At 43.8% G+C, this 16,247-nt stretch overlaps 1 protein-coding gene across 1 annotated transcript in view; it reads left to right on the top strand.

Moving 5' to 3' along the window:
* Nucleotides 1–16,247, top strand: part of SV2B (synaptic vesicle glycoprotein 2B) — a 56,040-nt gene that overhangs the window by 12,390 nt on the left and 27,403 nt on the right. Inside the window, exon 2 of the mRNA XM_061446739.1 lies at nucleotides 14,889–15,776. Within this exon, the coding sequence (XP_061302723.1) occupies nucleotides 15,260–15,776 (517 nt within the window). The 5' untranslated portion in view covers nucleotides 14,889–15,259. The remainder of the gene's footprint in view (nucleotides 1–14,888; nucleotides 15,777–16,247) is intronic.

The raw sequence follows: 16,247 nt of genomic DNA, 5'->3' as shown, positions 1-16,247 counted from the left end.
CCTCCTATCTGTGCCTTGCAGGTGAAAGCTAATGAGTGAATTTAGTTTCAGGCAAAGCACCAACTTTACAGCCCTGAAAACCAGCCTCCCCTGCAGCACAAGCATGCCAGCTTTCCCAAGAACAGCTTTTGGGCTGCTGTTGTCCAGCTGAGATACAACATTGTCTGCCTCCCTTCCCATGCATCTCACAGCATATTTGAGAGGTAGGAAGGACTCAGTTCCATTCCCAAAATGGGCAATAGAGGCAGAGACAACGATCACAGAGCCTTACAAAAATTCTGTTGTGGAGAAAGAGTATTATATTTAAAACATCCAAAATTGATCTGTTAGTCATGGGGCCGTATTTCTCATCCCACCCTACTTCCTTCCAGGGGTCTCATGCCAGCAAGAGAACTGGCCAGCTCTTGCCCCTTCTGCTTTGCTTGCAGGGATGGGATCTATTACTGCACACTTGGCACTGTTGGCTACTGTGCTCTGCTTATTCCTGCGTAACCAGAATGATTCTGCAACCTAGCAGATTTTGCATTCATCACTAAAGTGCCATCAGAACAGTCTTTTTCCTTAGCCAGTCTGGGTTAGATGAAAAGCTTGATATCCACCCACTGTCTGCAGGCCGTTCCCTGGCTCCCTGTCAAGTAAGTCTGATGTTACACTTTGATAAATAACTTTTGATCATCATCTCCTTCTTGCCACTTTCTTCACCTGGGATATTCTATCCTCTTTCCCACCAAGAGGCACTGGCATGGTATGCCTTGAACTATTTGTTATCCCCTTGAAATCTGCCAGCTAATCCCCTCAGGCTCCTCATCTGGAGGACACCTGCTCTCACACTCCACTTCTTGCCTGCCTTCTCCCGTATATCATCCAGGTTTCCTGCTTCTAGCAAAAGCCTTGAACTTATTTTATCTTAGGTTTATTCAGGATGTGATAGACTGTATTTCTCTCTTCCCCCTCGGGAACAGAAGCCATTTGCTATGACAGCATTGTCTTCTGGTGTCATTTCTCTGTGAATAGTACTAATGAAGCTGGTCAAGGGAAAGTCATTTCAAGCCTTCCTGTTACTGCTACCCAGAGAGCCCGCTAGCCTGGGATCCCTTCTCTGAGAGTGGGCACCAGCAAGTACATCAAATAAACAGTTACAGAATAGCCTACAGCAGAGTGAATTTCTTCTGATGCTTGCCTGATGTCTTGAAGAACAACTTATTTCTCTGGTAGGAGAAAAAGTGGTAGAAACTCTAATGAAACTCATGTTCTCCTCTCCCTTGCATCCACCCAGCTCCCACTTTCAGTGCTGCCAAGGCCTTGCCCTTTATTCCCTAGAAGCCTCACAGGTTAGCGTGTAGGTAGGGATTTCCTTGTCCAGGATTCCCATCTCTTGCCTTCAAATTTCTTGAATATGCTGTTGTTTCTTATTATGAGACCAGAAGTAAGTGCATCTCATTTACATTTTTAGGACAAAGAGACTGATTTTTATTCCTTCCTTATTATAAGAAACAATTCTCGTGTACCAAAGCATCCTTTGAAACAGAGCCCAGACTAGGGATATGGAGGGCAGATACTGCTTGGAGACCCCTTACCAAGCCTGTCTTGTCGTGCCTTCCCTTCTACCCAGTATGGGGCTTGTGTCTGTGCACTTGCTTAGCCACCCATGCTGTCTGCCAGCGGGTATCTTCACCCAGCCCTGAGAAGGCATCTTGCAGAAGTGTTGCCAACTGACTTGGGGTTGAAGGGAGGAATGAAAATAGAGCTTTGTGCAGCGGTGCAGGACGTGATCCCTAAAGCTAGGTGGGGATGAATAGTATCAACAGTAGGAGTAAGTGTGAACAACACATCTCGGGCTGCACTGGGCTACAGACGCTGCCAAATTCAGGAGTTCCTCTATGAGTACTGGGGAAAGCAGGAGCTCGAGGAAAGCTTGCACCCTCTGATCCCACTCATTTGCTCATCAGAAGCCCGGTGCAGGGATACTGCTGTGGGGGCAGTTGGCAATAGGTGTTCTCAAAGCCCACATCATGGCAGGCAATCCTTAGAATGCTTTCCAAGAGTAGCTCTCCATGCTCTTTAAAGCCCATTGTGCCTGGCTCTGCAGCACACAGTGTGGCCAGCTCTCTTAAATATCAAGTCTACAAAATGATGGGCACACAGCTACAGCCTTGAGTCCTGTCTGTTGATGGCGTGCACCAGGGCACATTGTGACAGCAGCGGTGCAATACTCCATGCCCCTAATTCCCATCAGGGAGGAAGATATTAAGTTCCACATGGCTTATGTCTTGCTAAAAGCCATATTCCTCCATTAAACTCACTTTCAGGAAGACAGCAGCTGGAATTTCTGCTGTACAGCCCTCAGCAGGCTTGAGCTGAGTAAAAGAGGCTGGGCTTTGGGAGGGGATACAGGGATTCCCTTCTTTTCAATATCTGCAGAATGGAGCATGCTTACACCAGGTTCAATAAGGACTGGTCCCCAGGTCACAAGATACCTGCCCTCCCTCTGTGAATGCCAGGGCAGCTCCTTTGCATGGGCATGCCAGGGTTTCCATTGCCTTTCCATTTTTATGGAGTCTGATGACTATTGGTGTCTTTAGTATGTCATCATAAGGTAGAGCAGAAATAAGGGGAATGGAAGGACAACTATGAACCTATATCATTGATTCTGCTTAGAAACAGCACATTGGAGATCATTCACAGGAGACTGTGTTCTTGCAAGCATAATTTAAAGATCACTGTGGCTTTGGCGAGGACAATCTGAAGTCCGTAAAGCTGAACTGTTGAGCTCTGTCAGGGGTTACAAGATGCACTTTTCAGTTATGGCTGTATTTTCCCTACACTGTCTGTGACAGGTAAGGAAAGTAAGTTATTACAGCTATTTTGCAGACAAGGAACCAAACAGCAAAGTAACTGTCTTCTCTAAGGTTAATTGAGCCATTTCTGCCATAACGAAAACTGTATGGATTCTTGATGCTGCCCGAGACATTAAACCATCTTTCCTGTAACCAAACCTGAGCCTGACAAATGGCTGCATAGGCATGTATTTTTCAAGCTCTTTCCTTACCCTTTTTCATATTTTTCAGACAAATTACAGGTGAAACATAAAGAAGTAGCCTGAGTTCAACTCTCCTGGCATAAATTACACTGACAGCAATTTGACTTTCACTCCCACCCGTGCTGCAGTGCCCCTACCCACAAGCATGAGTCACACATAGCAATAAATAACAGCCAAATCCTCCTGCCTCGACAGGTGATTTTGAGGGTTTTCTTCCTGCGTACACTTGAGCTATGGTGCTATATCCTGGTGATGTATTGTAGCTATTAATTTGGGGAAATAAACCTTTTTCATCATTAGTGCCCAGCCTGAGCATGAGAATTTATTAGGCTGCTTGGGAGGCAAATGTGGAGCCTTCTCACTGCTACAAACTCATATGCCTAATTGCTCTTTTTAATTCTCTCTTACTGGCTCAAGGCAACATTAGTTTTCAAGACTGGGTACTCCAGCTACTGTTATGCCTTCTCCCTTCTTTTCTGACCTTAACCTTACCATCCTTGCCTTGTCCTATCCCCTTTGCTGTATCTTACGCTTTGCTGTTGCTTTCTCACTCTGGCATCTGCAGTATTTCCTCCTTATTTCAGTGGTTTCATCCTTTTCTTTTCCTCTCCTTACCGAAGAGGCAAAAACATCGTTTCAGAAGACTGAGAGACAGTAGATGACCATTGGCACAGCTGAGAACCGCACAGCTTAAGGCTTTCAACATACTGCCCAAACCCAAGGCTCTGTGTAAATGAGCTGCTCTTGCAAAGAACTATACTAAAGGCTTCTGCAGGAACAAGAAAAGAATATGGGATGTTTAGGAAAAACTACTGCCAAGCAATCCACCTTTTCATAATGTTAAGGGGCCCACTCCATGTGCTCAAATTAGCCATGCTCCTCTTCTGCTGCATGGTGCAAAAGAAACTGCCGTGGGCTCTTTTGAATTGAAAGTCTCCATATGGGTATAAAACACAAGTATAAATGTAGCATTGCTATATGTGAGGTCTTATGGTACTGTTAAGTCAGTGCCAACATATTCCAGGTCCCACAGTAATTTTAGCTTGTGCATCTATTCAACAAAAATACATGTATTTTTGGTGATTTTTCTGCAAGATGCCTGCTTCAAAAATAGGTTCGTCAAAGATCTGGGAATCTGACATATTCAAGATGCAGTCTCCCAGCTAAGACAGGTTTTGCAAATTGCTGTCTTAGAGAGGAAAGCATCACTTTGTGGTTTTGTTTTATCAGTGGTGTATGTGATGCACACGGTGAATTTGATAATAATGGAATCTGTTGAATTACCATGGATGCTACAAAGTTCAGGGTTTCTGTAGTATTTCATATGCAACCAAAGGGCCAAACTAATCAAAGCGCTCTGAGAATGGATGGAGCAAAAGCAACTGCTCCAGTGTTTTCCCTGCTACATAACCTTGAAAGGAGCGTCAGAGTGACCATCTCATTAAAGCTGTTGCTGCTTGCACTTGCATTTCTCCACAGACAAGGTGCATAACAAACGGTGCATTTGCAGTTTTGAAAGCTCTTGTGACCACAAAGCAATTGTATTGCAGGGCTTATGCAGAAAAAAGCAAGAGGCTGTATTTAGTTTGAGAACCACCTCTGTTGAGCAGCCATGAAAGGAAACCTAAGCATCAAACCTATTAAAGAGCATCCGGAAGCATAAGGCTGGCTGTGACAGGCTGTAACACAGGGGATTTCTTGGAATGAGATTGTATTCTGGCACGGTTAGTGCCTTGGTGTATGCTTCCCTGGAGCTAGCAAGCAACTGTCTCTAGAGATGGATGCTTGAACGTCCTGAGCTGGGAAAGAGCTCTTCCCAATAGCAGGAACAGTTCCCTGCAGGGAGATTTCTCAGCCTTTGGAAATGTCTCTGCTAAAGCTCTTTCTTAACATGCTCTGATACCATGGTGGAAAACGTGAGGCAACCTTGAAGGGCTGCTATGAGGTGCATGAAATGATTTGTCCTTCCCTCTCCAGTTTGTGGGGAGTTTCGCTGGTGCCCCAGCAATGGGAAGGTAATCATGGACAGTAACTGGGGATGCTTTTCAGTACCCGAGACACTGCAGCCATTTCCCATTGGAGACAGGAAATAAGATGATGCATCCTGGCCACAGCAGTGGGGTAACTCTGGGCAAAGAGTGATTTTGTGGCAGAACACATTGAGGGCACTTTGCATGGAGCCAAAGGAGAGGGGAAGCTTCAGCAAGGAGGGAAGGAGTGCTGGGGGGTCCGGAGGCAGGATGAGCAGAAGCAGCAGACCTTGCTCTATCAGAGGCTGGGGAAAGAATGAGGTATTTAATAAAGACATTTGCAGGAAAAAGATCCCTTCTGTAAGAAAGCAGCACTCAGAAATCACTCTGGGCTGGGTCTGCTTTCATGACACTGTCACTGGAGCAAATTTATTCATCAGAGCCATATATTAATTAGTTAATTAAGTGGCTCATTATTTAATAACACAGGTTGCAAGTGTGATGAAATTAAAGTCCCCTTTATAGCTAGAGGCACGTTTTGCCAATAAGCTAAGCAGTTCACAGCTAATCAGGCATGTTTGCTGTCTGGCACAGGCAGAAGCTGCTGAGTTGCAGACAGTTTATTTCCAAGGTTATTGCTTACACTCATCTCTGGGAGCTTGTCAGGGCCTCCAAGCCCAGTAAGGTTAGACCTAATAAGCTGTCCAAGGGCAAATGCATAGAAATGCTCATTAAAAGGCACCAGGGCATCTTTGTTTATGTATACATTAAATTACCTCTTGGTTTATGCTGCCAGGTGTAATGCTGATGGAGGGATTGGTTTATTAATAAGCAGTTAAGCCTCTTACTCTTGTACTCTGTGGTACTTAAAAAGACAAGGATGTAACCGAGGCATGTGCTGGATATTTGGCACTGATATGGCTTCTCCAGGTAATTTTGGGGAAGTTTCTTGGGGATATGCCAGAGTATTCCCTGGTATCCAGGTCAGGGTTTGTGCCTCAGCTCCACATCAGCAAAAGATTTATGGGGCAGCAATGCTCACTATTATCTTGGTTATCATATCAAAGGTAGCTGGGAGTGAAGGAGAATCAGATCTTAGCTTGCTGGTCTGCAGGTAAGCTGGGAGTATGGGACACAATGCACAGCATTTCCTGTTTCAGTGCTCAGGTGAAGGTTTAGTCTCTCTCTGTGTTAGGTCATGATGTGCAAAACAAGCATAAGGACTTTTCCCAGCCTTTCCCGGGAGGGGTGAGCACTGTAGCCTTCTTAGGTACTGTGACAGTGGGAGAGGAGAAGAGGGAATTGAGAGATCTAGGAAAGATTAGAGACCATGAGTATTTTCTCAGCTAAAAGACTGTTAATCTCCGAGGGTCAAATTCCAGTTCAGGCATACGCGTTTCTAAATTCTCTTTGGGTAAGTTATCATTTCCACAGGACTCTGGCACTTGAAACCAGACAATCCTCTCTCACACCCTCCATGGTTTTGTTCTTTTCCCCTTCACCACCTCCCTTCTGACTAAGCTCTCAGCTGTGATTTCTCCATGCTTTTGCTCCTTGAAGCAAGTCTGTTCATTATTTATTAGCTACCATACTCTTACACCATCTGTCTCAACTCATTATCCATATTCAGCTTGTCAAATTGACCTTTTAGGGCCTTTCTCTGGAATTCTAATGTGTAATCTGTCCCTCCTTATATAGCTTTGTGCTGCTAAGCCATTGCCTTCCAACTCCTACTGTTAAATGTTCCTGTCTATCTCACGAACACCCAACTTACTTGTCTGTGTCCTTATCTTCAGAAAAGCTGTTTATCCTGCTTGACTGATGCTTGTTCCTTTTTTCATCTGCTACACATTCACTGTGCCAGCTTGCTGCAGCACATACTGTCTTAGATATGACCTTTAAAGCATCTGCACCAAGAGAATATCAGGCTTTAAGATATAATCTCCCTTTAACAATCTGGAGGACTTTCTGTCCCTTTGTTCATAACAAAGCGTAGCGGATTACAAGTTAAGTTCAGCCCACAGCCTCTTTGCTGGGGATGTCACCACCACATAAGGCAATGGCATTTTAGTGCCCAGTGTGCTGGAAACCAGAAACATCCCCCAGTGCACTCAGGATGGATTAGTATGAAAAAGTATAATGGCTTTAGAGCAGTACAGACAGATTCTTACTTATCATAAATCAGGATAGTTCAATCAAACAACTGAACTGTGTGTTCATACCGCATCTGGCTCTGCCCCCCGATTCATGAGGTACTGTAGATGCCTCATCTTCAACCATTATAGCTCCTCTTCACAGAAAAATGTGTTGCTGTAGCAAAGTAATGCAGGACTCTAGGACCAAATTACACAGTAGGTATTTTATTGTGGTGGAACAAAACACACACACACTATGCACCTACACAGAAACACATAAAACCCACCACAGATCAATAGGGATTATCCAGAAGCCGTCAGACAGCTTAAATTCAATTGACTCTGTAGCAGAGAATTTGGAACTGAAACGCTTTTGTTGTTAAATTATTAATCTGATCTGCTGGCAACACACTAAATTGCTTCAGCTCTGTTTTCCTCACTTGTCTCAATATACCAGGGCTGCATCAGCACCTATCTTCTTTCAGCTGACAGCATGGGAAAAATGAACAAATGAGTCTCGTCCCAGAGCCCCCAGCAGCATCTTAGAGCAAATCAATGAGCTTTACACCAAAAATGGGACTTTTACCTTACATGTCCTACCTGTGCTGCAGAGGAGCAGTCATTAGGTGCCATCTGAACTGCTGAAAGTCAGCTCTTTGAAGCAAATGATTTTAAGCCAATAACTTTCAAATATCTTGCTTTTCTTTTCACTCACAGCTACTAATATGGAATCTGTGGCGCACATAGCTTGCTTAATAAGCTCCATGGAGAGTTTTTGAACCTGTGTTACACATCTATTTAACAATAAAAAATAGTCTCAGGAGAAACTTGTTGTTATCCTTAGTTCTCACTTAACACAGCGCTTTCCTCTGAAGCCATGACAAAAGACACCTCTTTATCCAGAGTTCAAAGCAAATTCTTTTTAAGGTTAACCTTGCTTACAGACTTTGATTTTTAAATCTCTTGTTGTCCAGACCCAGTCAGCTTCCTGTAAGTATCTGCAGCCATAGTTGATTGTCATAGCCATTAACACATAACTTTATGCCTGTAACCCATATATTGACATGCCTGCACGTGTAAGCACTGTGTCTTTGTTTTGGCAAAGTGGCTCCATTTTGCCTCTAGCTACCATGTCACTGAAAAAGGGAATCAGAAAAGTCACTCATCCACCTTGGTTTTCCTGAGCAAGAGCAGAAAAGGGACTTAAAATACATCCAGAGCTGACATTTCCAACCTGGGACTGTGATTTAGTCCTCCCTCAAGAATGCTTGCCTGTGGTTTCTTTTGGATGTTAACTGCAAAGACAAATTCTACTGCCAGTCTTGTGAGCCTGGAGAGGGAATGGGAGGAACCAGAAGGCATTTTTATTTGGGGCTGCATGTAGTGCTCCATACTAGGCTCTAATCATATATAAACTTGCTTCCCAAGGGCTGACCTGTATTTGCAAAATAGAGACCGTATCTCCAGCTGCTTAAATCACACTGATTCAGTGGCCAGTGTTCAGATCTGAGAACACCCTCCTGGAAATTCCCCAGGGGCTCATTTCTCATCACCACCATCTGATGAAGATATCTTACGGAAAGGCAAAGTAAGGAAAGTGACTGCTGAAGACCTGCAAAAAACATGACCTATTTTGGTACAACCGCCACCTTAAACAGCAGTCATTACTTTTATTTCCTCACAGCTATCTCCTTCCTAAAGTGTTTTGGAGTTCCATGCTCTGGGACTTTTTTCCCTGTTTATTATTTTGTCAGTGACATAGAGTTGCAAAAGGTGAAGCAAGAATTAGGGCTGAGCTCTAGTAGGGATGGCCTGAGTTGGGGTGATAATCCTTAGATATGGTGAGAACTGCTGTTACTCATAAGCAGTGAGTGTCTTTCCCCCCACAGTTTGTGGATCAATAATATATCATGGCTTTCATCCTTCCCTGCCCATTTCCCCCTTTATTCTGAGCATGATTTGGACCATTAATCCCTGTCCTTGCTCCTTGACTTTCAATTTCACTCGGTTTCTACCTCTCTGCATTGGAAGCCTCCTCATTTCCTTTTTCTGACTTCCCTCACATATATATTCTCTCCCTATGTGGCAGCTTTTCACTCTGCAGGATCCTTGCCAAGAACCCAACCTTGCCGTCTGCCCAGGAAAGTGATGCTACTGCTCAGCTCCCTTCTGGATGTTGTGTGGCTGCAGCAGCAATGTTAATGTTAGCAAAAAAAAAGGGGGGTTATCAGAGCCCTGTGGAAGAAAAGCCCCTTTTCTGCCCCACAGCACAGGTACTTTCAGCCATATGTGTATAACTGGCAGGGTTACTTTCCCTATATTCCTTCTCTGTGTTGCACCTGAGATAATGTTGTATCCGTGACAGTAAAATGGAGAGCTTCCGATGCAACTTTTCTTAGTAAGAAAATGCCAGTTTTTAAAACACTGTGTTTTTCTTAGGGGAAAAAAAAATCAGTTTCAACAGCTGTTTCCAATAAAAAGTGGATTAAGCAGCAGCCACACTGGCATTTCTTAAAGCAAATGTTTGGGTTTTGGTTTGAAACAACTCCCCATGAACCCGCTTTTTTTTTGTGCCAATGAAAAGGGCAACCTTTTCTAGTATAAGATGAAATATTTTTAATGGATGGTGATCTGAAAGTGTTGTTTTTGTGAATTATAGGCTTGCAGGCTAATATTTTAGAATTTTTTTTTATTATTATTTATACTGGTTGGAAAGAGGAAAAGTTTCAGCATTCTCCTAAGGGAAAGCAGCACTTTTGTTGCTTAATAAAAGGCCAGAATTCAGTGAAAACCTGACAAAAACTCTGGGCAAAACATTTACTTTTCCTGGGCCTCAGCTGTGAAGGAGGGAGCACAGGGACCTGTTTTCTCCAGTTTCTGGTTTATTTAGGCTTTCGGGGGTACACGTTGCCATCTATTCAGCTGTAAAGGGTTTGAGTAACTGATCTGCAATTCACACCAGAGGAAGGCTGTGCTGTTCCCATTGTGCAGCCTGGAGGGACACAGAAATGCCGAGAAGCCAAGGGACAGACCCAAGGATGCTCAGCCTGCAGCACAGAGCAGTGTCCCAGACACGGCAACACTTCACCTCCATATAGCAACATGACCATCAGACATTGCTACAGTACTCAGTCTGTCTAATAATGTTTGTGTGATTGCTGGCTGGCTGCCTGAAATCCAGGATACTGCTCCCCTGGGAGCTGTGAGTTGTTAAGCATCTCAAAAATCTGGCCCTTCGTGTGTGCAAATGGATCCCCTAATTGCATCCTCATTAGGAGGCTGAGATTGGAATTTCACAAAACCTTATCTGCACCATTTCCTTTCTCTGTTCGCGAGGAAAATTTTCTCTTAGGAATTTTTTTTACAGTCAGCTTTGTGACTGCAGAGTGTCCTTATGGTCACTGTAAGATGTGAGCATCTTCTCATCGGTGCCAGCAGAAAGCAGCTCTGGGGGTGAGGGTGTTTTGCTAGAGCAGTCGTCCTTCAGGCAGAATACTAAACTGCTCTGCCATCTGTTTTACAGGGGTTATTCTGGTGAATGCTAAGGATCCCTGAAAGCATTTTTATAGTAGCCCTGTACTGCTTCTTATCCTTAGCAGTCACATAACCTCTCCCTTCAGCTGCTGACTTGTGATTTTTCCCTTTCCAAGTATGCAAAGAGAGGGATCCATATGTCAGCTCCAAGCCTTGGCAGTCTCCCCACTGCATACATATGTGCACCCACACCTCCCTTCAGGCTCTGGCCTGGCTCCCACAAGACAACAACCTTACTCTCTTTACCTTCCCAGAAACTCCATCATGTTCAACATATTTCATAACACATCACGTCTTCATAACTGCCCTGCTCACTGATTTGCCACAAGTTCTGTTCTCTGCTAGAGCTCAGCTCTCTAACAAGATCCAGACTCTCTTCATTTGATGCCAGCTACAAGAAACTCACCCTTCCCAGCTTTTCTTCTAAGCTCTGTTGCCCCTCAGCCCACAGTTTATTACCTGGGCATGCCAGGCACCTCCGTTATGTACTCCTTCAGGGGCAAACATGGGTGTTAAGCTGTTCTTAAAAGTCCCTTTTCCTACAGGAGATGCCATTTCTATCATGAGTATATCCAAGACTGTAGGTTACTACTTTAAACTGCAGAGCTCAAATGAATTCCTGGCTAAGTATGCAACATCTGAGCTGACTAAAGGGCTTAGGAGTGCGAGAAAACTGCAAGGTGAATAATGTGTATTAAGGAGTTGCTGTTAAAGTGTGCAAGATACAGGAGTAACTGAAGGAATTACAAGTGAGGAAAGGAACTGTATTCCCAGTACTTCAGGTCTTTGTGTCTGAAGCTCAGTTTAACAGGTTACTTTGGGGAGACCCATAATGAAGCTTTCCTGCCTCTCCCCTCCCTCCCCTGCAGACTTTGTCCTACAGAGCCTTAACATTTGTTGTGTGTTTAAACTTTGCTTGCATGTTTCAGAAAGATAACTTGGTTTAAAAGGGTCCAAGGTTGTAATAGAATCATAGAAAAAGACCGCTAAGATCATCAAGTCCAACCATTAACCTGGCACATCTAAGCCCATCACTAAACCATGTCACTAAGGGCCTCGTCTACACATCTTTTCAATGCTGCCAGCGATGATGACTCCACCACTTTCCTGGACAGCCTATTCCAGTGCATGACAACACTTTTGGTGAAGAAATCTTTCATAATCATAGAATCATAAAACAGTTTGGGTTGGAAAGGACCTTAAGATCATCAAATACCAACCCCGCTGCCATGGGCAGGGACACCTCACACTAGACCATGTCTGTGTCCAAGCCGGCCTTGAACACTGCCAGGGATGGAGCATTTACCATCTAAATCTCCCCTGGCACAACTTGAGGCCATTTCCTCTTGTCCTTTCGCTTGTTACTTGGGAGAAGAGACTGACACCCACCTCGCTACAACAGACTTGATGTGATGAGTATATTTGTCTCAAGCTCTCATGCATCACTGTGAAAGGTAATTATAGCAACTCAAGCCTGCAATGTATATGAGAAGTCATGATTTCATATCTAAATGCTAAATGGGGCTGCTAATATGAGTGAGTGCAGCTCAGCTTGAGTAAAAAGTCCTTAAAGGATCAAGCCTAGAGTGAATCAGCCTGTGGGTACGTGGCAATGAAAGGAAACAAGCAGTGTGAAGTATCAAAGTAAAGCATTCAACAGTCTTAAATTATAGCCTGTCTCTGGGCGCTGCCTGCCTCTTTTCCCAGGGTGATCCCAGGAAATATCCATCCTACAGAGTGGATGGGAGACCAGTGAATACTATTAGCCACAACCTTTCTTCTGAATTATATGTTCTTCCCAACACAGGTGGCTGTCATTGGTCTATGAGAATTGTCAGCTCATGCCTTTATTTCCTATGATGCCTAAGGTGTAAGTGATCTCATATGGTAAATAACAATTTTTGTGTACCAGGGAAAGAGTGTGGATGCTTCAGTGGGTCTTTCCTAAGTTTGTGATCTTCTTTGGTCCTGTTGTTGTGAGAGGTAAGGATTTCAGCTTCCAGCCTTGGCACCTGTTTAATAGGGAATGAAAAGATTCCCAGCACTTGGCCTTCAAGAACATACTTTCTCCTTTAGAAAAAGTAGGGGTAGGGCCTGTGGAGACCCAGAATCTGATCAGTTCTGTTACTGATCATTGGTTTTCTTATTACTTCATTTCCTAACATGAGTTTTCAATCCACTTGTGTAGCGACCAGAAAGGGACAAACATGGTGAAGTCACTGTGCTTCCTGCTCCGATGTTTGAGGTCGCTTTGACACATAACCTGCCAACACATGATGTTTAAAAACTTCCAGAGCAAGACCTAATGTTCCTTAGCACATATTGTTCTTTTTTTTCTGTTTGGAAAAGAAAGGTTTTTCCTCTTATTTTTCAAGAGAAAATGTATCTCTTTGGAACTACGTTTTTATTGCCTTGGAGAACGCGATGTTCATTCGTGACACAAATCTTTGTGTAAACAAGAAAGTTACTTCAAGACTGGGAGGTTCTGAGAGTCAAAAGTTCTGCTGGATTTTTGAACCGTTAGTGGTGACCCTCCAGCATTGCAACTAAAGATGTAGAATCTTCTTACATGCTTCTCATGGCTGTCAGATGTATTAACTCCCTTGCACATTAGCACCTCCATTGCAGATGCGGAACTCTCTTTACTGCTGCCTGCACCAGGGTCTCCTGGTCTTTCTAACCTGATCAGAATACCTTTGGGATTTCTTTCTTTCTTTATTTATTTGTTGCTTTATTGACTGCTCTTTTTCAGCCCTGGAAGAATGCCCTGCTGCCTTTTTAACTTCATGCAAAATGTATTGTGTGATTCAGCATGAAGCAAGGGAAGAGGAAATACATTGAATGCAATGACAAATGGCAGAGAGGTCAGAGAAAAGGAAGATACTCTGGCAGGGTCTGCAGAGGATGTCTTGTAATTATGTGTCATAAATATATAGGTCCTAAACAGAAATGCAGAGGAAGGTTTTATGAAGTTTCTTGGAACAGCGTAGGCAAGGCATGGCCATGACTCCATACAGACAAGTCTGCTCTTTGCTCATCCTGAATGTTTGGGTTGCCAAAAATTCACAGCATTTGCAGAAGGAGTGATGTCCTCCTGAGAGTGTTTCTACTGAATTTCTCCTCCAAAGTCATTTTAGCTGCATGTTACCCATACTGTCTGCCAAACAAGATCATGAAGTGCAGAGGTAGCGCTGTTATTTACGGTGTGTGCATTTGCGTACTCTTCTATAGGTCAACTGACTGTGTAGGTAACAGTGCCCACATATATACAGACATGTGCCCAACCATGTCATTTCATAGCTCATTCATGCTTTATTTAGGCAAGTAACTCAAAGCTTAAAGGGAGGTCCACATTTTGTGCATGCCTACGCTGTGCACGCTGTAGCGTGACTCTACTCAGTTTCCCACATGAGTCTCTTTGCAAACTCCTTGTCTACAGCTGTGTGTAGCAGCAAATGCAGGAGAACACTGGAGAGCCAGCTGGCTGAAAACTGCCTGAAAAATAATGGAAATCAGGTGTCAAAAATGAGAATGTGCTTAGATGTGACTTGGCTTCCCTTGGTTTTCCCTGCAGAGAGCAGTGATTCTATATTAGCTTTGTTTTTTGCTCTCTGTGAAAATCATCCTCCGTTGATGGGTAGATATGGGAAGAACAGAGCTTGGTGTGACTTTCAGTGACTTTATCTTGGCAGACACTTCATGCAAGTTGTGCATCTGTCATACAGACAGAGAGACACTAGGGAAAAAATGAAGCCATTAAATAAGATTAAGTTTGGGATCTGGATGAAAAAAGAAAACCAAACTCATCTTTTGTGTCATTATGATATTAGGCAGTTGTACGTCCCCGGATAGATGGATAGAAACCTATTTATCAGTCTGAGAGGTCTGTTCCAGCAGCCCAGCCCCATACTGTTCTGCTCTCTGTAGCAACCAGGACCACATGTGGGAGGCAGGATTTCTGGGAAGGAAGAAATTGGGATGACACATTACTTTACATTCTGCTTTAGGTTTCCACTTAAATTGGTCATTTTTAATGCTCTTTTTCATTCTAAGGCTTTGGGTTTTGATGATGCAAAAACATTCCTCAAACACTTTGTTGCCATTTTTTTGAAATAGAAAAGCGTGTACTCAAAACGTTGGGTGTTAAACTCAACACGTGTGCTTGCAAAGGTTATTGCTGCCTCACTGCTATTGTTTCCTCTTTCTCAGGACATGACCTTCACCACCACAATGAATCAGGAAAAACCTGTCAAATCCTCCTAGCTCCCGGGCTGTGCAATTTGCTGTTCCTTGCTGCTCACCAGACAGCAGCTCTTCCCACCCAAAGCGCAGAAGAAGCCAGCAAGTTACAAATGACAGCTGAAAAGTGAAGGATTATCAAAAGCTGTGTGAGACTCTGTCAAAGAGAAACTTTATATAGTAATTCTCCTTCTGAGTCTGGGAAACTGTGTATCCCGTCAGTTCCAAAGAACAGAGAGAAGATATGTTCAAGTAAGCAATACCAGAAATTGCTCAAAATAATACATATATTAGAGTATCTACACACAGTGATCTACAGCAATTAGAAATTTCCATTCAGAATGGATGATGGATATAGAAACACAAACCTCTATCAAGGGGGCAGAGATGCAAACCAAGTCTCAGATGACTACAGGTACCAGGATGGTAACTACGAAGGGTATGCACCCAATGACGGCTACTACCGTGGTGGGGATGAGCCTGCTCATGAAGAAGATGCCCAGAGTGATGTTACGGAAGGCCATGATGAAGATGATGAGGTCTATGAGGGAGAGTACCAAGGGATTCCACACCCAGATGACATTAAAGAGAAGCAGAAGAAGCGAGCTCCTGCCATGGCTGATGAATACAGAGACCGCGCTGACCTTATGGCAGAGAGGATGGAGGACGAGGAGCAACTCGCCCACCAGTATGAGAACATCATTGAGGAGTGTGGCCATGGACGCTTCCAGTGGACTCTTTTCTTTGTTTTAGGGTTGGCACTGATGGCAGATGGGGTGGAGGTGTTTGTGGTTGGATTTGTTCTTCCCAGTGCTGAAAAGGATATGTGCTTATCCAGTTCCAACAAAGGGATGCTAGGTAAGTGCCACATGCAAACAGCTCTTCTATGCAGTTAACAGTAGCTAGAATATCTTGTAGTGAACAGCTGATTTCAGGATCTTCTGGTGTCTCTTGTATTGCATTTCATACATAGTCATGGCTGGGTGGATCTGACTCAAGGGGGATTTGCATGTTCCTGAGAAGGCAGCTACTCAAAAGCAGCCGAATTTCACCACATCAAAGCCCACCTTATGAATGTGCTGTGACCCCAATACTGAACAAGGCAGCTCACAGTGAGCAGGTCCACAAAGCAAAACTCACAGGGGTGGTCAGGGACAAACCAGTGAAAGGTTAAAGATGGCTTTTCCTACTTGAGGATTTTGTGACTCAGATTTCAATGCATTTAGAAACAACACTCTAATGAGAAGTCCACACAGCAGTACCATCCAGGCATGACAGTTATAAAAGACATGAGTCTGTTCACTCTAGATCAAACATTGTGGCTCTTGA

This window comes from Pezoporus flaviventris, unplaced genomic scaffold (assembly GCF_033815535.1).
Source record: "Pezoporus flaviventris isolate CSIRO_AGI_PZ_B2104156 unplaced genomic scaffold, CSIRO_AGI_Pfla_v1 ptg000006l, whole genome shotgun sequence".
NCBI classification, from domain to species: Eukaryota; Metazoa; Chordata; class Aves; order Psittaciformes; family Psittacidae; genus Pezoporus; species Pezoporus flaviventris.
This window is presented reverse-complemented; position numbering and strand designations above follow the sequence as displayed.